Source organism: Aotus nancymaae, unplaced genomic scaffold, assembly GCF_030222135.1.
Source record: "Aotus nancymaae isolate 86718 unplaced genomic scaffold, 86718_ANA_hifiasm-v0.15.2.pri h1tg000250l, whole genome shotgun sequence".
NCBI lineage: Eukaryota > Metazoa > Chordata > Mammalia > Primates > Aotidae > Aotus > Aotus nancymaae.
This window is the reverse complement of record NW_026988665.1, coordinates 1,637,718-1,657,541: the sequence shown is the minus strand read 5'-3', so window position 1 is coordinate 1,657,541 and position 19,824 is coordinate 1,637,718. Positions and strand designations below refer to the sequence as shown.

General features: G+C 58.8%; 1 protein-coding gene across 2 annotated transcripts; it reads left to right on the top strand.

The window, feature by feature from the left end:
- The first annotated feature begins 1,364 nt into the window (after nt 1–1,364).
- UBE2J2 (ubiquitin conjugating enzyme E2 J2) lies at nt 1,365–17,378 on the top strand. 2 transcript variants are annotated; one of them, XM_064371976.1, is made up of 7 exons: nt 1,365–1,394; nt 6,405–6,535; nt 10,229–10,269; nt 15,362–15,464; nt 15,533–15,671; nt 16,238–16,318; nt 16,871–17,378. In XM_064371976.1, exons 2-7 carry the CDS (start codon nt 6,405–6,407, stop codon nt 17,153–17,155), a joined length of 780 nt encoding a protein of 259 aa, XP_064228046.1. In that variant the 5' UTR covers nt 1,365–1,394; the 3' UTR covers nt 17,156–17,378. The 2 variants fall into 2 exon arrangements, with proteins under 2 accessions (XP_064228046.1, XP_012323345.2); XM_012467922.3 differs by lacking the exon at nt 1,365–1,394 and adding an exon at nt 5,945–5,963.
- Nucleotides 17,379–19,824: the final 2,446 nt, after the last annotated feature.

The window sequence follows — 19,824 nt, the reverse complement described above, 5'->3', positions numbered from 1 at the left end:
ATGCTGCTGCCTGCATCTGTGGCCGGCGTGGCTTCCCTTACATAACTTTCCATGCTGTAATAGCAGCTCGCCCTGCCCTGCGTGGGAACGGCAAAGGCCTGAAAGGAGGCAGAGGAAGGAGGCTTGACGCTGAGATGTTTTCTGAAGGTGGAGCCGGTGATGGCAGGCGTGGAAGCAGGCTGGATTCCCACGGGCTGAGGCCGCGTGGACACTCCTCCTGGCTTCTGCCCCGGGGCCTGTAGCAGTGTCTCAGACCCGCTAAGGTGTCCCGAAGGGGCAGAGTCGGGGCTGAGCATGGACGCCACCTGCCCTCTGCTCACAGCCACCGTGGGACGACCCTCAGTGTTCAGCCACCTTGCTGACCTGTGGTTGTCTCCGAGGGGCAGTCAGGGTTGGGGTGAAGGAGAAGGCCACGGGCAGCCTGGTGGCGAGGTCCACCTCCTGATCCCGCATCAGGGGATCACCCTCAGCTCCCCACTGTCCTCGGCTGCCTCTCAGGGAGGCAGTGGGCCGTGTGCCCGCCCTCAGCGTCCCATCCCAGCGCCCCACCACCTCTGCTCCCTCCCACTGCGTCTGGGGTCAGAGAGACAGGTGGAGAGGACGCAGTGCCCGGCACTTTCTGAAGTCTGGCCAGGGGGAGGCCAGGGGCGACCTGGGCTCGGACAGACACCTGAGGGGAGGGTGCTGGGGCGGGGGCGACCCGGGGCTGGACAGACACCTGAGGGGACGGTGCTGGGACGCGGGCGTGGGTTGCAAAGCGATCCCACGCGTGACACTCTCGAGTCGCTGCACGAGAGAGCTCTGAACTCCCTGGCGCCCAACCCTCCGCCCAGCCAGGCCTCCAGGGCCCCGGGACGCTCCACGCCCGGTCCGCGCAGCGCCTCCCCTCGGGGCCGGGCGGGGCGTGGGAGCGGAGGACAAGACGGGAGCCCGGAGCCGGGAGGGGGGAGGGTTGGGGTCCCGTCTCCGCCGGGGTCGCCTTCAGCCGGGCCTGCCGCCCTGGGCCGGGGCACGTGGAGAGGGGAGCGCGCGGCCTCAGGGTCCGGGACTCAGCAGCAGCTCACGGCGCCCGGAGCCGCCCTCCAGTGCGCACGCGCCGACCGTCCCCTCCCCGGGGGCGTCCAAAGGCAGTCGTGGGCGCAGTCCGCCAGGCCGCCTAGAGCGGCCGCCCCGCCTCCGTGCCGCGCACCAGAAACGGAAGCGACGCTGGCCCCGCCCCGCGAGCGGCCATCTTGGAGGCTGAGGCGGCGGAGGCGCTGCGGCGGGTGCGGTGGGCCCAGTCCCGGCGCGGTGCGGCTGTTTCGGGCGCGGGCCCCGCTCTTCCGCACCCTGCTCCGGCCTCGACCACGGCGAGCCCGAGCGCGGCGGCGGCCCACGCGCGGCGACAGGGAGAGGTGAGCGCGCTCTCCGGCCTGCGCCGGGTCCTCGGGCCCGCTCGTCCGCCCCGCGGGGTCCCGGCCCGAGCTCGCCTGCGCGGAACCCGAGGTCGGTTAGGCGGGCGCCCGGAGCTCCGGCTCGGGGTCAGGTCGCGGCGGACTCGGCCCCTGGTCCGTCGGGACACTTGCCGCGGCCGCCAGGACGGGCAGCCTCGGTCCTTTGGTGACTGGATCCCGGGAGTCTGTCGGGGGAGGGCCGCCGTCGAGCCCCCGAACCCCGAGAGAACGAGCGTGCCCGGGACACGGCGCTGGGCTGCGCGTCCTCCCCGCCGCTGGCCGGTGTCGCCTCCCGGCCTCCTCGGTGCCTGCCGCTTGGCGCGTGTGTTTCACTCGAGGCCGGTCGCCGGCCTCTTGCGGGACCCAGAGAGGAAGCGGCCGAGGGGTCGGGTCTCAGCTCGGTGGAGGGACGGCGAGGAGCGCACGGAAGGCTCGGCTGGGGCTGCCGGCGGCCCCGCGCCCTGCTCCGGGGGAACCGGACGGTGTGATCTGGCTTCCGAATAGAGGGTCGTGAGGACCTCAATTAATGCAGAAGTCCAGCCCGTGAGCCAAGGGCGTGGTTGGGTCTGGGTGCCTGGAACTCGCAGTCCGCCATCTGCGTGGCCTGGCACCGCTGACCTCCACTCTAGGCGGGGGCGTGCGTACGTGAGGGGGCAGGTGACGGGCAGGTGCGCCGGGCAGGTGCGTGCATGAATGAGTGACAGGTGAGGGTCCCGCCTCCACCGGCCCGGGCTCCCGTCCTGTGTCCCGAGCAGTCCTGGTGGAGAAGGCAGAGACTTCCGTGGATTCCTGGGCCAGGGTGTGCCGCTCGCCCGGCCGATGGGTCAGGCCAGCGTTTCCTGCCACATCCCCTAAGCAGGAAAGAGCTGTCCAGAGAAAGGGGGCCGGGGTGACGCTGGGCAGCCGCCGCCTCATAGTGCCTGGCACGGTTGCTGTCTGCGATTCACACCGCTTTAATGCGGTTTCCGTGTGTTAACTTTTTTTTCTGTGCCTTTTTGTTTTAAAATCCCCAGCTCTTTCAGCAGGATGACACCATACACACGATGTCCCTCGTCTGTGGGACGTGTCTGAAGGAGCCTGAGACGCATATCCTTCAAACCTGTTCTCAGAGTTTGCTTCTTTTGCGGATTTTTTTTTTTTTTTTTTTTGAGGCAGGGTCTTGCTCTCTTGCCCAGGCTGGAGTGCAGTGGTGTGATCTCAGCTCACTGCAACCTCTGCCTCCTGAGTTCAAGTGATTCTCCCACCTCAGCCTCCTGAGTAGCTGGAATTACAGGCACCCGCCACCACACTTGGCTAATTTTTTGTATTTTTAGTAGAGGTAGAGATAGGGTTTCACCATGTTGGCCAGGCTGTTCTCGAACTCCTGACCTCAGGTGATCTGACTACCTTGGCCTCCCAAAGTGCTGGGATTACAGGCGTGAGCCACCGTGCCCGGCCCCTTTGTGGATTTTTATTTTCCTTGTCCTTCCTGCTGTCGTTTTGGCATGATAAGAATTGAGGGAAATAGCCCTCTGGTTTCCTGAGGCATGTGAGAACGCTGTTCTGTGAGAAGCTTAGGAAGGGTGACTGGGAAAACAGCAGTTGAATCGTGAACATGATTTTAAAAGCCTCTCAAAGCAAGTATGGGAGGGAAGCTTTCTTGTGGCTGACCAGATGGAACCTGTTTTATTTTTGCATGGCTGTCCATAAACTTTCCTGCAGCCTGGCCACTTAGCTAAGTCCAGACACAGCTGCAATAGAATTGTCCAGTGCATTATTTTGTATATGGCGGAGTGTTAGCTTCAGGGTGAGCTTTTGAAAGGACAGCCCTTGTGGCGGTGCTGCTTGGGGTCATGGCTGTGCCCATCACCAGGTGTTGGCCCGAGGGGATCTCCCTGGCCCATTGGCCTCTTGAGCCAGGAGCTGGGGATGCTGCTGTGTGGGAGCACTTCCTTCCCGGGCATGACCGTAGCCCTCCTCCTGGGGAGGCACTCCTTAGGCAGAGGAGCCTGCCCTTGCCTGTACTGGGGCCCAAAAGGGCCCTGCGTGGTGTGTGGGGTCACATGGAGGCCAAGAGGGAGGCATTTGGCAGGGAAATCAGGGAGGCCTCTGAAGGCCACGACTCCAGCCAGGCCTGGAAGGGCCTAGGAGAGTTTACAGTACAGTCTGGGCTGGGAAACAGCTGTGAGAAGGAGTGAGTGTGTCGGTCAGAGGTCTGGAAGGGGGCCCCGACCGTGCTTGGTCTTGGGAGTTGGGAATGAGGAGGGCTGGCTGGGCTGCTCTGTCAGGGGCTTGGCAGGCAGGAGGAGGTGCTGATGTTTGTTTGCTTGGCTGTGGGGGTATCCTGGGGGTGGCTGGGCGAGTGGGTGATCTGAACAGTGTGTTGACTTAGGGGGTACAAGAGGGCCTTGAAATGGGGAGAAACTAGAAGCTCAGACCTTCTGGACCCGTGGCGTTGGGCGGGGGCGGGAGGCTGCTGGAGTGTTGATGGAGAAGGGACGACATTCTGCGTTTGGACAATGGGAGTGGGAAGGATGTGGTGAACAAGGCTTACAAGGGTCAGGGACCCCAGAACAAGAAGCAGAGGTGGGGTGCTGCTGAGGCTATGCATTTGGGAGCACGCTGTGGGTGCCCTGGCTGAGCCCTGCTCTCCGGGTCCTGAGTGTGTGGGGTGAGCAGCCAAGCCCTGGCTGTTACCATCCTCAGGTTGGGAGCAGACATTAAGCAGGCTGGTGGTGATGGTTCTCTGAGGAGGAATAAACCAGGCAAAGAGGCCAGGAGTCTGGAGATCTCTTGTGGGTGGAGACTGAAGGGAGGCGGCGTGTATGGCCGTTCTGCAGGTGTGCGAGTCGGTTCTCCCACTGTTGTAAAGACGTATCCGAGACTCGGTCTTTTTTTTTTTTTTTTTTTTTTTGAGATAGAGTCTTGCTCTGTTGCCCAGGCTGGAGTGCAGTGGCGCGGTCTCAGCTCACGGCAGCCCCAGACTTCTCCTGCCCCAGCCTCCCGAGTAGCTGAGATTTCAGGCACGTGCCACCACACCTGACTAATTTTTAGTAGAGATAGGGTTTCACCGTGTTGGGCAGGCTGGTCTCGAACTCCTGACCTCAAGTGAGCCACCGTGCCAGGCTGAGACTCGGTAATTTATAAAGAAAAGGGGTTTAATAGACTCACAGTTCTGTGTGGCTGGGGAGGCCTCAGGAAACTGAAAATCATGGTGGAAGGGGAAGAGGCACATCTTAACATGGTGGCAGGTGAGAGCGAGCGAGCAAGCGCAGGGAATACCGCCTTAGAAACCATCAGAGCTTGTGAGAACTCACTATCACTGGAACGGCATGGGGCTGACCACCCCCATGATCCAGTCACCCCACCAGCTCCCTCCCTGAACATGAGGGATTATGGGAATTACAATTCAAGATGAGATTTGGGTGGGGACACAGCCAGACCGTATTAGCAAGGGTCCCCAAGTGCAGGAGCTGGAGTGAAGCTGACTCCAGGTTTGTGCGAACTGGGAGGTCAGGGTGGAGATTGTTGGTCACTGGCTGTTGTTGATGGCCAGTGATGTCCAGGGACAGTATTAAGGCACGTGGCCATGGCCGGGTGTGGTGGCTTACGCTTGTAATCCCAGCAGTTTGGGAGGTTGAGGCAGGCGGATTACTTGAGGTCAGGAGTTTGAGACCAGCCTGGCCAACATGGTGAAACCCCGTCTCTACTAAAAATACAAAAAAAATTTGCTGGGCATGGTGGCATGTGCCTGTAGTCCCAGCTACTTGGGAGGCTGAGGCAGGAGAGTGGCTTGAACCTGGGAGGCGGAGGTTGCAGTGAGCCGAGATCACACTACTGCACTCCAGCCTGGGCGACGAAGAGTGAGACTCTGTCTCAAAAAATAAATAAATAAAATAAAAATAGGTTTGAGTTGGAGTTGGTCTGATGCAGTGGGAGCCCTGTGTTCTCATCAGCACCCCTCTCCCCAGCCTCAGGCATGGCTAGGGGCCTTGGGGTGCCCAATCCAGCCTCTTCTCTTGCATAATGGCACCTCATGCCCTGTGCTTGGCCTTCGGTGCTGTCTTGAACGTCCCTCATGGAGCCACCAGAGCAACCTTCCTAACAGAAGATAGGGTCTGTTTAAGGCTTGGACCTAAAACCCCAGCGGGGCCGAGGGTGCAACGGCTCCTGCCTGTCATTCCAGCACTTTGGGCGGCTGAGGTGGGAGGATCGCTCGAGCCGAGGAGGTCAAGGCCACCATGACTCAAGCCTGGGCAATAGAGAAATATCCTGTCTCACAAAAAATAAAGGAATAAAACCCTTTTGCCCCGGCCCCGCCTCCCTGGGCAGTCTCACCCTTGCCCCTCACTGTGCTTGGGCCCAGCCACACTGCCCTGTCTCACGTGTGGCCTGTTCACCTGTGCCCTTCTACCAGGAAGACAGCTGCTCCTCTGCCCAGCGAGTGCCTTGGAGTCTCCAGAGCCTTCGTCACTCCAGCCGCTGAGCCTCCCCTTGTCTGCAGTTCCTTTTGCTTGTGGCCAGCAGAACATGTTGGGCAGCAGGTCCCGGGTGTGTGGAGGGGCTGGGGGTGGTGCCTGACCTTTTCCGTGGAGTGGATTCTCCATCCGTGAGGGATCTTTGAGCTCAGAGTTGGCAGGTGTGAGTAGCTCCCCTCGGAGCCAGCCTGAGGCTGTGGCCTTGGCACCACCGCCTCAGGCCTTGTGAGTGTGTCCCTGTGTGAGTTCTTTGAGGACAGGGGCGAGGATTTGGGTTTCTGCTCATCTTTGAACCTGAGCTGTACGTTGTGTCAGTGAAGGTGGTGGCAGGACAGATGGGAAAAGAAGCCGCAGGGCGGGTGGCGAGTCAGGGTGACCCGTGAGCTGTGACTCGGTGACAGGGCTGGGGCCCAAACGAACGGCGGGCCGAAGAAACAGGAGCCGGGGTGCGCCGGGGGAGAAAGCCGTGGTAAGCGTTGCTTTCCGTCGTCAGCGTCGATGTTGTTTTTAACAGATGAGCAGCACCGGCGCTAAGAGGGCTCCAACCACAGCGACCCAGAGGCTGAAGCAGGACTACCTTCGCATCAAGAAAGACCCCGTGCCTTACATCCGCGCTGAGCCCCTGCCGTCGAATATTCTCGAGTGGTAAGGCTCCGCGCCGCTGATCACCCCGCACTGACTGTCGCCGTCACTCAGGCCTCCGCTGGCCTGTCTGGGTGAGCCTGGTGCCCCGGTCATGGCATTGGTGAGGTGCTCCCGCACCCTCCCAAGGGGTGAGTGCGTGCCCAGGGGCCTGTGTACACACTCTGGTAGTTTTCCCAATGGACGCGTGCCGGGGACGTCGCAGAGCCCTGCTTGACTCAGGCTGGGGCTGGAGAGCATCTCTGGTGTGGGGTCATTGGCGGGGGTGGGGTCCAGGTTGACTCAGGCTGGGGCTGGAGAGAACGTCCAGTGTGGGGTCCTTACGGGAGGGGCCCGTGTGCGGGGCTCACAGCTGCTGCTGATGTGTGCTCTGGGGGCTTAGAGGAGAAACTGCCTTTCTAGACTGCACTCTTTGCTTCTGGATATGGGAATTAGCCTGTTTTGGGCGAGTGGAGGACTAGGGTTTGACACTCCTGTCCCTGGTGCTGGCATGGGCCGGGTGCCCCGACCCTGAGGCTGGTGACGAGAGGACGTGTGCCTCGTAAGCATTCACCTCAAGGGGACTTTCTCGCTGAGGTCTGGGGCTCTGAGAGCACATGCCGCTCTGCGGAAACGCCGCTGTTGCAGGGCTGCTGGTGATTGTGAGGATGTTTTATATTTTAGTCTTAAAAAAATTAGTTTTTAGATTTTTTTGATTGAGAGAAAAGATATTTCAGTGAGTTGAAAGGAAGTGTGTTTTGGCCAGGGGCCGCTTTCTCTGGCTGACAGAGGAGGCCCGGCACGGGCAGGCAGAGGGCACCCAGGGTGAGGCAGAGCCTCGGCCACCAGAGTGCTCTCTGCGCCCAGTGCTGAAAGTCAGATGCAGCCCCGGGACATAGTTGGCAGGTGCGAGGGACACGTTCCACAGTAGCCACCGCCTCCCTGACTGCGAGGACACCCTCGACGTGTGGGGAACCCTCCCCAGAAGTCTGCGGGTCGAGCATCCCCAAGACCCTGCGCGGGTTCAACGATTGGCAAAGAATACTCACCTTAAAGTTATGGAGAAGAAAACAGCAGCCAGCCAGCGGAAGAGGGACGTGGGGCAGAGTCCGCAGGAAGCTCAGCACAGGCCCCGGGCCTCGCGAGGCTGCGCCCCAGTCCCAGCAGCAGGCTTGGGTTTGGACAGCGTGTGTGGAATGTTGACCAGAGAAGCTCATTGGAGACTAAAACATATTAGGGGAAGGCCCAGGGATTTTATGGGGCTGCTCCTGCAGGTACTGTCTGCCTGGCCCCTGCCGAATACTGGACCTGCTGGAGCAGGGGCTCAGCGTAGACCATGTTACTTGTGCTGTTTTGGCGGTAAGCCCTGTCGTCAGGTGGTGGCAGCTGGCCTGGACGGCAGTGTCAGACCTATGCGGCGAGAGCCCCTGGTGCGGCCCGCTAGGTGTCCCTCCCTCCCTGAGAGAAGAGTGCTTTCCCAGAAAATGCCTGTGGGGCTACGGGCCACGTGGATCCCGTGTTATCTCGGCCGCTGTGAGACTGCTGGGCTGTGTCTCCGGCAGAGGACGACTGCTTCGTGTCTTCCCAGTTTTCACGCGTCGGGCACGGTAACAAAAGCAGAGCACGTTCCCGGGTACGTTGTGTGCTGAGCTCAGAGCCACTTGGTTCCTGGGCCTCTGACACGACAATGGCAGTTTTTGAGTAAAAATATCAGCTGGCAGATAGCAGGTGTCACAGACAGAGTCTTGCCCTGTCACCCAGGCTGGAGTGCACCACCATGCCCGGCTAGTTTTCTTTTTTGTTCTTTTTTCTTTTTTTTGAGATGGAGTTTTGCTCTGTCGCCCAGGCTGGAGTCCAGTGGCACAGTCTCGGCTCACTGCATCCTCCGGCTCCTGGGTTCAAGCGATTCTCCTGCCTCAGTCTCCGGGTAGCTGGGACTACAGGTGCCCGCCACCATGCCCGGCTAATTTTTTTATTTTATTTTTGGTAGAGATGGGGTTTCACCATGTTGATCAGGCTGGTCTCAAACACCTGACCTCATGATCCACCCGCCTCAGCCTCCCAAAGTGCTGGAATTACAGACGTGAGCCACCGAGCCTGGCCCCAGTTAGCATTAAAGTGACAGCACACGTGTCCCGTGGGAGAGCACGGGGAAGGGTGACGGCTGGGGCTTGCGGTTGGCAGCAGTGTCTGGTTCTGGCGTCTCTAGCTGGTTTTACTTTCTTCTCCGTTCTGTTTGGGAATCTGTAAAGCCCAGACACTGCTTTACATAAAGCGAAAGCCTTCGTGTGTGTGGAGGAGTGCGGATCCATTTGCTGTTGCTCCTGGTCTCAGGGTGAGCTCTGTGTGGGGAGTTTGGCTTTGGGGAGAATCACGGCTGTTCCTGTTCCTTCCGCTCCAGAGCAGCTGCTCAAGGTCACTGCTGGTGTTTCCAGGAGCGTGAGAGGGGCTGGGTGCAGAGCCGGCGTCGTGCCACTAGCTGTGTTCTGTTTAGCCTACATGCATGATACCAAAGAGTATATTATACGTAAGCATATTTTTAAAGATATAAATTTTGTTTTTTGGGGGTTTTCTTTGTTTTGTTTTTTGTTTTGTTTGTTTTGAGACGGAGTCTTGCTCTGTCACCAGGCTGGAGTGCAGTGGCACGATCTCGGCTCACTGCAACCTCCACCTCCTGGGTTCCAGCGATTCTTCTGCCTCAGCCTCCTGAGTAACTGGGACCACAGGCGTGTGCCACCATGCACGCCTAATTTTAGTATTTTTAGTAGAGACAGGGTTTCACCATATTGGCCAGGCTCATCTCAAACTCCTGACCTCGTGATCCGCCTGCCTCAGCCTCCCAAAGTGCTGGGATTACAGGCGTGAGCCACCATGCCCGGCTAATACAAATTTTAAAATACAATTTTTTTTTTTTTTTTTTTGGAGACAGGGTCTCTGTTGCCCAGATGGATGGAATGTGGTGGCACAATCGTAGCTCACTGCAGCCTTAAACTCCTGGGCTCAACGATCTTCCCACCTTGGCTTCCCAAAGTGCTGAGATTATAGATGTGAGCCACCGCACCCAGTTTTCAAGTACATCTTAATAATGTACTATGAAATTGAAATTTATTTAAAATTTCAGTTTTTTTTTTTTTTTTGAGACAGTGTCTCGCGTTGTTGCCCAGGCAGGAGGACAGTGGCGTGATCTCGGCTCACGGCAACCTTCGCCTCTTGGGTTCAAGCAGTTCTCTGCCTCAGCCTCCCAAGTAGCTGGAACCGTAGGCGTGTGTCACCATGCCTGGCTAAGTTTTTTATTTTTAGTAGAGACGGGGCCATACTGGCCAGGCTGGTCTCAAACTCCTGACCTCATGATCTGCCCGCCTCAGCCTTCCAAAGTGCTGGGATTACAGGGGTGAGGCACCGCGCCCAGCCTCAGTTGTTATTAATGATTAGAGAGGATTAGCTTCGTGCATGTTATGTTGTAGAAACAAAGCTACTTTATGGTAAACTTATATAGTCTCTAAGATCCCATTACACAGAGACTAAAAGCACCCGTAGCAGAAGAGACCGGTGGCTCTGAAGCCGTGTTGCTGTGTGACATTCCACCTTCCTTTGTTCACCTTCTCCCTGAATGTGAATGTAATTTTGGCTGGGTCCTATGAACCCCAGGCTTGGAATTTTCAGATTTTGGAGAATTTGCTGTCCTCAAATCCCAAGTAATTTTCTTCTCTCCCTTAGGCACTATGTCGTCAGAGGCCCAGAGATGACCCCTTATGAAGGTAAAGATTCTGTCCTCAGGTGGCAGGTTTTATGTTCTGTAACGGCCTTGCCTGTTAAACATCTTTTATTTGCAAACAACAGCCTTTCTACCTTGGATGGATGTGCCTTAGTTACATAGGCTTGGCTGGAACTCACCCCCAGCTGATCCTCCGAGCCCTGGAAGTGTTGGCTCCGCGTGCTGTTGGCTGATGTCTGCCAGTCTGCAGCCGAGGCCTGTAGTGTCACTGTTCACCAGCCTCCAACACCGTAGGGTCAGAGCCGAGAAACCAGACCGGGGTAAACACTGAAGCTGGCCCGTTTGCTGTTTCTTAAGACCTGCTGAATATCATCAAAAGGAAAGAAAGGCATGTTATTCAGTGTGTCTCTGTGCTGGGCGCTCTCAGGGTCTTGTGATCCTCGGAACGGTCTCTGAGCTAAGCGGAAGTCTCCCTGTGTGTTGTGGCACCTGGGGCTTCCGGGGGCTGCAGGGCCTGCCCAGCACCTCAGTCCTTCATGGGCTGCCAAGGCCAACCCAGGTCGACAGCTGCCACCTAGAGTCCCAGGTGTCGTTACAGAGCAGACACTGGAGTGGTCAGCAAGTTTCTGGGGCCTTGGGGGGTACTGGCACCAGCTTCAGGGTCTGGGCCAGGTTAGGAGTCGCAGTGCCCACGGACGCCGTCCCTCCGGCAAGTGCAAGGCAGAGCAGGGCCAGGTCGGCAGCTGCTTGGCTCTCCAACCGCAGGGCCCCGGCTTCAGGGGACTGGAGCAGCAGGCTCTGTCCGCCTGCGTGTGGGGCTTTGGGTGAGATTTCACGAGACAAGGGTGCCGCTGCTAGAGATGGTTTGCTAACCCCTCTTTGGACTGTTGGGAGGGTGCGGGGTGTGTAAGAATGAAAAGGGTCAGGCTCTCCTGAAGGCGCTTTGGCTGAGTTATCACAGCCTTACCCGAGTACTCTCCTTTGACCCAGGAACCCCAGGTCCGGGGTGATCTGCAGCCAGCGTGCAGGAGCACAACTAGGGTGGGCGCGTGATCACAGCGTCACTGATGACCGGCACTGCGGATGCCGCAGGCCGAGGCGGGATACGGCCTGGGAGCGGGTGTCCGGGGCGTGCGTGTTCAAGTACTGCTGACATATGTCTGGGTGCCTTCAGCTGGTGCGAAGAACATAACCACAAAATGAGGAGTGGCCTTTGACAAGCAAAATTATGCCAGCTTAAAATTTTTGTTTTGTTTTGTGGTTTTAGTATTTTTGTATCTTTTTCTTTTTTTTCGGACGGAGTTGCCCAGGCTGGAGTGCGGTGGCACGATCTTGGCTCACTGCAACCTCCGCCTCCCGGGTTCAGGCGATTCTCCTGTCTCAGCCTCCCGAGTAGCTGGGACTACATGCGCCCACCACACCCAGCTAATTTTTATATTTTTAGTAGAGACGGAGTTTCACCACGTTGGTCAGGCTGGTCTCTTAACTCCTGACGTTGTGATCTGCCCGCCTTGGCCTCCCAAAGTGCTGGGATTATAGGTGTGAGCCACCAACGCCCAGCCAGTTTTAGTATTTTTGAAATAAATGTTGAATATTTATTAATTCTGTCACCACACCACACCCCACAGTCCCCATCATCACGAGCCAGGGCAGCTGCTGGTGCAGACAAGCCGCTCCCTCGACAGGGCGGGACACCGTCTGGAGAAGGGGGCAGCCTGGGGGCGCGCAGGGGTGCGGCCATTGCCAGCCCCAGCCCTGTCACTTGTCCTTTATCTTGGTCCCCTCCCATCCCTTCGGTGGTTGCCCACACCTTGGGTGGCTCTGCTGGTCCCGGGTCTCAGGAAAGCCTCCCTTCAGAGACAGAAGGCGCCTTCCTGCGGCCCTCCCTTTCCCCTTTCTGTGGCATGCTGCTCCCGCCCGGCCCTCCCCTCACTGGGGCTGCCTTCTGCTGTTTGCAGCCCTACCCTCTGCCCTCCCTCAGCGTCTCCAGGGAACCAGCCCCTCCGAATTGCCACTTGCCAAGGGGCTGTTCTCAGGCCTCAGTTTCTTGGCCTCTGGTATCTGATGCTGCTGCTGCCGCTGGCTTCCTTCCTGACTTCGGGATGTTCTGACCCCTCTTCCTGCCTTTGGCGGCTCCTGTGTGGGGTCCGTGTCTTTTTGCCCTGGCGTGCGTTAGCTGCGGCCCCTCCACATGCTGGGCTCTGTGGCCGTTCTGCCCCTGGTGCTGCCTGACAGGTCAGAGCTGGCTTCCTACAAATGCTGCTAAATAACTCCCCGAGTTAATCTGTAGATTTCACACAGTCCTGGAAAATTTCAGTAGTTTTTTTTATGAACACTACACAAGCTTATTCTAAAATTTACATGTAAAGGTAGAGGACCTAGAATAGCTCAAATAACTTTTCCAAAGAATAAAGTGGAGTCCTTGGTTTCAAGACTTACCCCAGTGATGAGGGTCAGGCAGGGGTAGGGGAGGGACGGGCCATAGGGCAGAAGAGCCAGCTGGGCCTTCACCTCAGGCTTTTCAGCAGATGGTCTGGGGTGTGGGGACATCCCTGGCCACCGTGTTCAAGTCACCAGGGACCCACTTCAGGACGAAGTGGGCGTTCCCTGATTTTCACCTGTGCAGATGCCTGGTGCTGTGAGTATCCGTGTGTGTGGCTCTGGGTGCGTTTGTCTGTGTTCCTTTGGTTGGTGGCAAGCAGTGGGATTGCTGTCTGGGGCTTCCTGACAGGTCTGTGCTCAGTGAGGCAGCAGGGCGCCCATCTCCCGGCACCCTCTCCACTCCACATGGCCCTTTCCTGCCGTGTAAATCACACTTGCCTGTCGGTACCGAGCTAAATGTCATCCCAAACTGGCTTTGGCTGTTCCTGCTTCCTCTTTAGACACCAGCCTGTTTCTTTCACTCATTGTTCCATTCGGCCTTTCCCGATGATCTCGTGTGTCCTCTGGGTGCCATTCCTTGGGGTTCACCTCTCTCTGGTGCATGTGTCTTCTCACCAGGGTGGGTTAGTGACATTCACTCGTGCCGGCTCTGCACTGTCGCCTGCACCGCTGTTCTGTGCGTCCTCGGGTGCCGGCCCCGGGCAGAGTGCGGAGAGGATGTTGCAGCGCCCCCATGCTCAGCAGTGTGTCAGACGGTGAAGCCGTTTCCATCTAGGATCTGTGGGAGGGAGAGCAGCCCCCAGTGATCGAGAGAGACACAAAGGAAAACAGCTTTGATCGCCCTCGGGCCCTGGGGTGCCCGGCCCCCTGGGAGGCCACACACACAGGGAGGCCAGGGAAAGAGGAGAGATGGGGACCCCCAGGCCGACGCTTTATTGAGTCTAGGGCGTTCTGCACACAGGTTTCCCTCGGGGAGGTTTAAATGGTGGGTTTAAAGCACACGGGCACAAGCCCCGAGGGGCCACACTGTGACTGCGAGGGACTCTGCGGCCCGGCTGCATAGTCCACACGGGGCTTGGGGTCCACGGGGACACAGGGAGGTGGTCGCCAGGGGGCAGTCGTGAGGAAGGGGGGATGTGAGCTGGAAGGTGTCGGCGAGGGGGTGGTCCCGCTTCGGGTCGGAGGAGGTCCAGCCTAGATTCAGAATGGACGCCGAGGCAGCCCGGAGCGATGCGACGTGGCCGCAGGGCAGGGGTGCTGCTTCCCACACAGGCTGGCTCTGGAGCAGAAGAGCCGTGGCCGTTTGGGACTCACGTTTCCTTGAGGCAGGGCTGTGCACAGGGAGCCCGGGGGGAGGACAGGCCGGTGCTCCTCAGACCTGTGGCATGTGCAGGTACACAGGCGGCATGCACGCACACACGTCACACACGCACACGTGGCACGCACACGTACATGACACGCACACGTGGCACGTATGCAGGTGTGTCCGGGGATGGCGCGCACACACGTGCACACAGCTGCATGCATGTGGATACACGCACACACCCGTCACGCACGCAGGTGTGGCCGAGAAGTCCTGCCTCGCACGCTTCTGCTCCACTGGCTTGGGTTGGCCCAAGCTCTAAATTTCCAGCCGACTCCAGGTGCAGCCTGGGCAGCCAGGGTGTGGGCCTCAGACTGGGGCGGGGCTGCCGTGAGGCAGCTTGTGGAGGGTCTGGGAGCAGGGGCTGGGGGAGGCCACCCAGGGTGACGGACTCTAGATTGATTTGAAGGTGGGGCCAACAGGATTTGTTCACGGGTTGGGTGTGATACCAGGAGGTATTTACCATTTGGTGGAAGTGGCCGGAATTCTGTCCTGAATGGGGGCGTCTGGGTGCTGTCCTGTGGATGGTCATGGTAGTGGCCTGGAGTGTGCAGGGGGCCTGTGCATCCAGGGTGGGGGTGCTGGCTGAGTAGCCATTCCAGGGCTCCTGATGGGAGGCGGTAAAACTGGGGTGACCCCAGGAGTATGCCAGGACTGAGAGGAGAGCGCCCTGTGCCTGGGTGGGTGAAGAGGGGCTGGCTGGGGTGGGAAGAGGGGGCGAGAGGGAGGAGCCACACCAGGGTGGGGCTTTGAAGAAGGAGCCAGGAGTGGCCCCTGATAAGGCCAGGCCAAGGGGTGGTCAGAAACCAGTGGGGACGTGTGGGTGACCCTGAGGTCGACCTTCAGGTCAGGTTTGGTAGAGCAGGGAGAAGGCCTGGTCAGGTGGACTTGAGAGCTTGGGAGGGGAGGATGTGGGGACAGCCACAGACAAGGCCCTTCTCCAGGGGTTCAGGTCAGAGCAAGGGGCATTTGGCAGCAATTGGAGGGATGTGGGGTAGAGAGTGGTGTGTTTGAGGTGGGTTTTGCTGGCCTCTGGGTGCAGTTGGGTCAGGGAGGCGGACGGTACTGGAGAGTTGCTGGGTCGGGACCCCAGTCCTGCGAGGGGCAGCCTCAGCTGGACCTGGAGCTCCTGATACGCTGGGGGCTTTGCAGGGAGGCCCTCAGGCCCCCTTCCGACCCCTCCGCTCCCGGTTGGGGTGTGTGTGTGGACATTCTAGGGAGAGAGGTGTGCGGGTATAGGTGGGGTGTGGAGGGGCGTTGGGTCTGAGTGGTCGTGACAGTGGGGTGGAAGTGGCACTGGAGAGTGGGGGCGTGTGGGAGGGGCAAGAGCTCAGCCTCCTGCCCCCGCTGTGGAGGACGACAAGGCTTTTTCTGTTTTGTTTCCATGTAGGTGGCTATTATCATGGAAAACTAATTTTTCCCAGAGAATTTCCTTTTAAACCTCCTAGTATTTATATGATAACTCCCAATGGAAGATTTAAGTGCAACACCAGGTAAGGACCGGGAGGGGCCGAGGACGCTCTCTGGCCGAGGAGGAGTGTGACCGGCCCCTGTTTTGCAGGCTGTGTCTTTCTATCACGGATTTCCACCCGGACACGTGGAACCCAGCCTGGTCTGTCTCCACCATCCTGACTGGACTCCTGAGCTTCATGGTGGAGAAGGGCCCCACTCTGGGCAGCATAGAGACGTCGGACTTCACGGTGAGGTTCAGAGCAGCTCTCCCCGGCGGGCCGTCGGCCTTGTGTCTGGGGCTGTTTCTGCTCCTGAGGTGCAGCTGCCTTTCCTCTCAGCAGGCCGGGCTGGGTGGAGTTCCTGCCTTGTCCCCGGCACCGTCACGGAGACCGCTGCACTCCGGGCGTCCTCGACACGCTCCACCTCGTGTTCCCCTCTGCCTCTCGGTCTCGCTTTTATCCGCATCGGGCCTCGTCCACACCCACCAGGGGCTCCGCCTTGGGATCTTGGGGTGGGCGGAGGCAGTGCCAGTTGCACAGCCTGGGGGGCCTTGCCAGCAGGGAGCACAATGCCTTTCTCGCTAGCTTGTTTTATTTTTCCGTTTTTAGTAGGAAATCAGCTGTTGATACCATTAATTGATAATGGAAAGATCAGCACGCCTTTGTGAGGGTCTCAGTTTGCTGTGAAGAGCCTGCTTCTTAAGTGCTTTCTACGGCATGAAGACTGCAGCTCTTGACTTTGAAGTAACCTGTTTTTAGAAGTTTGAAATAATTGAAGTTAGTTTTCTGGCTGATTTTCTTCTCTTTCTTCCTAGAAAAGACAGCTGGCAGTGCAGAGTTCAGCGTTTAATTTAAAAGATAAAGTCTTCTGTGAATTATTTCCTGAAGTTGTGGAGGTAAGAGAGAAAGTAGGAAGTGGGTTTTGCCTTCCCCTGTGTTAAAAACACTGTCAGTTTCACTTCTTTCCAAAGCTTGAGGTTTGTATCCTGGAGCTGCAGACCTTCCCAGAGGATGGCTCCTCTCCGGGAGCCCTGAGGCAGGAGAGACAGAAGGCCTGGGCCCTGAGGGGTGGCCTGCCGACCACCCGGGGGCTGGAGGCTGGGCCTGTCCCACAAGGGCGTGGAGCTCGTTGGCTTGAGTGGCCCTTACATGGTCTGGGGATGGCTGGGAGGCACAGCAGCTGTCTGAAGCCATGTGGGACTGGAGTGGACCCTGGTCTTGGCCTGTGACTCAGCCTTGCTCTGATCTGACTGAGTGCAGGGGCCCACAGGGACGGGCGCAGTGAGGCCGGCCCCTGGCTCAGGCCCTCACCTGTGAGACAGGGTCAGGATTGGACACAGCCGAAGTCTTTGTTCTCGATGGTGGACTGTGGGCTCCTAAGAGTGGGGGTGCTGGTCCTGAAGGCGCTGGTTGGAGACCAGCCGAGTTTCTCGCTGTTTCTCTCTCAGGAAATTAAACAAAAGCAGAGAGCAGAAGACGAGCTCAGCAGCAGACCCCAGACGCTCCCCTTGCCAGACGTGGTTCCCGACGGGGAGACGCACCTCGTCCAGAACGGGATTCAGCTTCTCAACGGGCACGCGCCAGGGGCTGTCCCAAACCTCCCAGGGCTCCAGCAGGCCAACCGGCACCACGGACTCCTGGGTGGCGCCCTGGCGAACTTGTTTGTTATAGTCGGGTTTGCGGCCTTCGCCTACACCGTCAAGTACGTGCTCAGGAGCATCGCGCAGGAGTGAGGCCTGGCACCGAGACCAAGGCGCCACTGAGGGCGCGTCGCACGAGCGTGACCTGGGCCGGCCGGACGTGCTGCCCGGCACAGGCAGACCCACCGGGCTCCTGGGTTTAGGTTTTAAAAACCTGGAAAGGAAAGGAAAAGCCAAAATGTGTGACTGGGCTTCGGAGGAGACTGGAGACTCAGCCCTGCCCCGGCCACGTGCCGCCGGGGCTGGCGTGGAGGGGCCGCCGGCGCGCTGGTTTTGTAGCTTATCTTCCGTGTTGTCTTTGGATCTGTTTTAGTAAACCCGTTTTTCATTTTATCAGATTTGGTCACTTAGAAATACAAACGCGATGCCGACTGCGGGTGGGATCCTGGGGCCTGCTGGCAGGGCTGCTGGCCGTGTGGTGACGGCCGTGGGTCAGGATCCAGGGAGACAGGATTTGTTCTCAGCAGTTTAAAACGTGTTTACCGGCAGTCAGAATGAGACGCATTCCTCCTAGAGCGTGCTTGGGCTTTTTTGCTGCAGTGGAAGTCGGGAGCCCGCTCACTGTGGCCACGAGGGGTCGCCCTGGACTGTGGCTTCCATGGGGCGGGGGGGCCTCGGGGACCTGCAGAGCCTTTTCTCTGAATTCCTGAGGTCGGGGGCCTAAAGCCCCTGCTCCCCTGCTGGTGGAAGGCGCAGGGCTGGAGTCCCTGCAGGAGGCCCCGCGGCCAGAAGGCTGGCTCTGCGCTCGGGCTCGCACGGGGCTTCCTCCCGCGCCGGCCACGGTAGGTGACGGCTCTGCGCCGCGTTCACTCTTCACGGGAGATGGCAGAGGGGACCCTGGCCCGGAGTGCGCCCGAGTCGGCGGGGGCTGTTTCGGGCCCACGGCTCCCCGCATGGCGGTCGCCTTCCCGCCGCTGCGTCCGTCCGTGGCATTGCCGCGTGGGATGTGTGGAAGGTGGGTCGTGGCTGCAGGCAGGAGCCCACCCATCCCAGAGGCGGCGTGAGACGGGCACAGCCGCACGCCTTCACCCCTTAGAATTGCTTATGACTTAGCACTTGTGTATTGAACCTATTCTTGTGGAAAAGTCTTGTCATGTCTTTGTTTCTGAATTTCAAGCCGCTCGTGTCTGCTGGCCACGACACGTGTCCACCTCTGTGCTCAGGGTCGGGGTGGCCGTGACCGGGGGTCACACCTGCTGGCGTGGGGGCGGCGTGGCCACTGCAGGGCAAGGTGGGTCCCAGTAGGGAGCCCCTGCAGGCCTCTGCCCCCATCCCGTACTGGATGCCAACCCCGCCGCAGCCTCGGTGCCTCCGTGACCGGCAGCATCAGGTCCAAAGCCTGCTGTTTCCCGAGGGTCATGGGGGAATGCTGGCAGCATTTACTCGACATGTTACTGTCAGCTGCGGTGCTCCCGCCTGTAATCCCGGCACTTTAGGGGGCTGAGGGGCGGATCTCTTGAGCCCAGCCTGGGCAACGTAGACCCCATCTCACAAAGAATGCAAAAGACGACCTGGCTGTGGTGGTGCACACCTGTGGTCTCAGCTACTCAGGAGGCTGAGGCGGGAGCACTGCCTGAGCCCGGGAGGTGGAAGCTGCAGTGGGCCGTGTTGGTGCCGCTGCACTCCAGCCTGGGTCACGGCGAGGCCCCGTCTCAGACGTTTCACTCCTTTTCTGTGTGTGAAATCTCAATTTTTTTTTTTCTTTTTTTTGAGACAGAGTCTCGCTCTGTCGCCCAGTCTGGAGTGCAGTGGTGCCATCATGGTTCACTGTAACCTTGACCTCCTGGGTTCAAGGGATCCTTCAAACTCCTACGTAGCCCCCTACGTAGCTGGGACCACAGGTGTGAGCCACCATGCCTGGCTAATTTTTGTACTTTTTGCAGGTATAGGGTTTCGTGATGTCGCACAGGCTGGTCTCAAACTCCTGAGCTCAAGGGAGCCAGCTGCCTTGGCCTCCCAAAGCGTTAGGGTCACAGGCATGAGCCACCGTGCCCTACTGAAGTCTCGAGTTTTTTTTTTTTTTTTTTTTTTTTTTTTGAGACAGCTTCACTCCGTCACCTAGACTGGAGTGCAGTGGTGCAGTCTCGGCTTACTGCAACCTCTGCCTCCAGGGTTCAGGTGATTCTCTTGCCTCAGCCTCCATAGTAGCTAGGACTGCAGGTGCTGCCACTGTGCCCAGCTAATTTTTGTATTTTTAGTAGAGGTGGGGTTTCACCATATTGGCCAGGCTGGTCTTGAACTCCTGACCTCATGATCTTCCCTCCTGAGCCTCCCAAAGTGCTGGGATTACAGGTGTGAGCCACCCCGCTTGGCCTTGAAATCTCAACTTTTAACGACCTGTGGTCAGCAGTGGAGGTGGCCCGGCGGCGCCCACGGCCTGTTGTCTGCACTGGCCCGTTGTCTGCACTGGCCCAAAATAGAAGATGATCTTTTGCCGGTGGGGCCGGGCTTGTCTGACCCTCCATCCCCATGTCCCTTACAGGAATCGTGGGCTCCCCTGTTCTTGTGGCGCCACCGGTGGGGCCGACGTTGACCTCCCCCCTTCCCCGCCGTGAGCACGCTGTGTCCACTCGCCGGGCAGACCACACTGTGAAGCCTTTTAGTGACGAGAGAAAAGCCCCTGAAAAATTGACATTTCCCCAGACGTGTGCAGCTCGTGGTCCCAGAGGAAGGCGTTTCCCGTGCGCCGTGGCACCCTGGAG

Bases quoted from the DNA above. Each gene is read 5' to 3' on its own strand.
- UBE2J2 (XM_064371976.1), top strand. From the start codon at position 6,405: ATGAGCAGCACCGGCGCTAAGAGGGCTCCAACCACAGCGACCCAGAGG. The intron at 6,536-10,228 runs GTAAGGCTCCGC...TCTCTCCCTTAG, and splicing joins CCGTCGAATATTCTCGAGTG to GCACTATGTCGTCAGAGGCC. The intron at 10,270-15,361 runs GTAAAGATTCTG...GTTTCCATGTAG, and splicing joins AGAGATGACCCCTTATGAAG to GTGGCTATTATCATGGAAAA.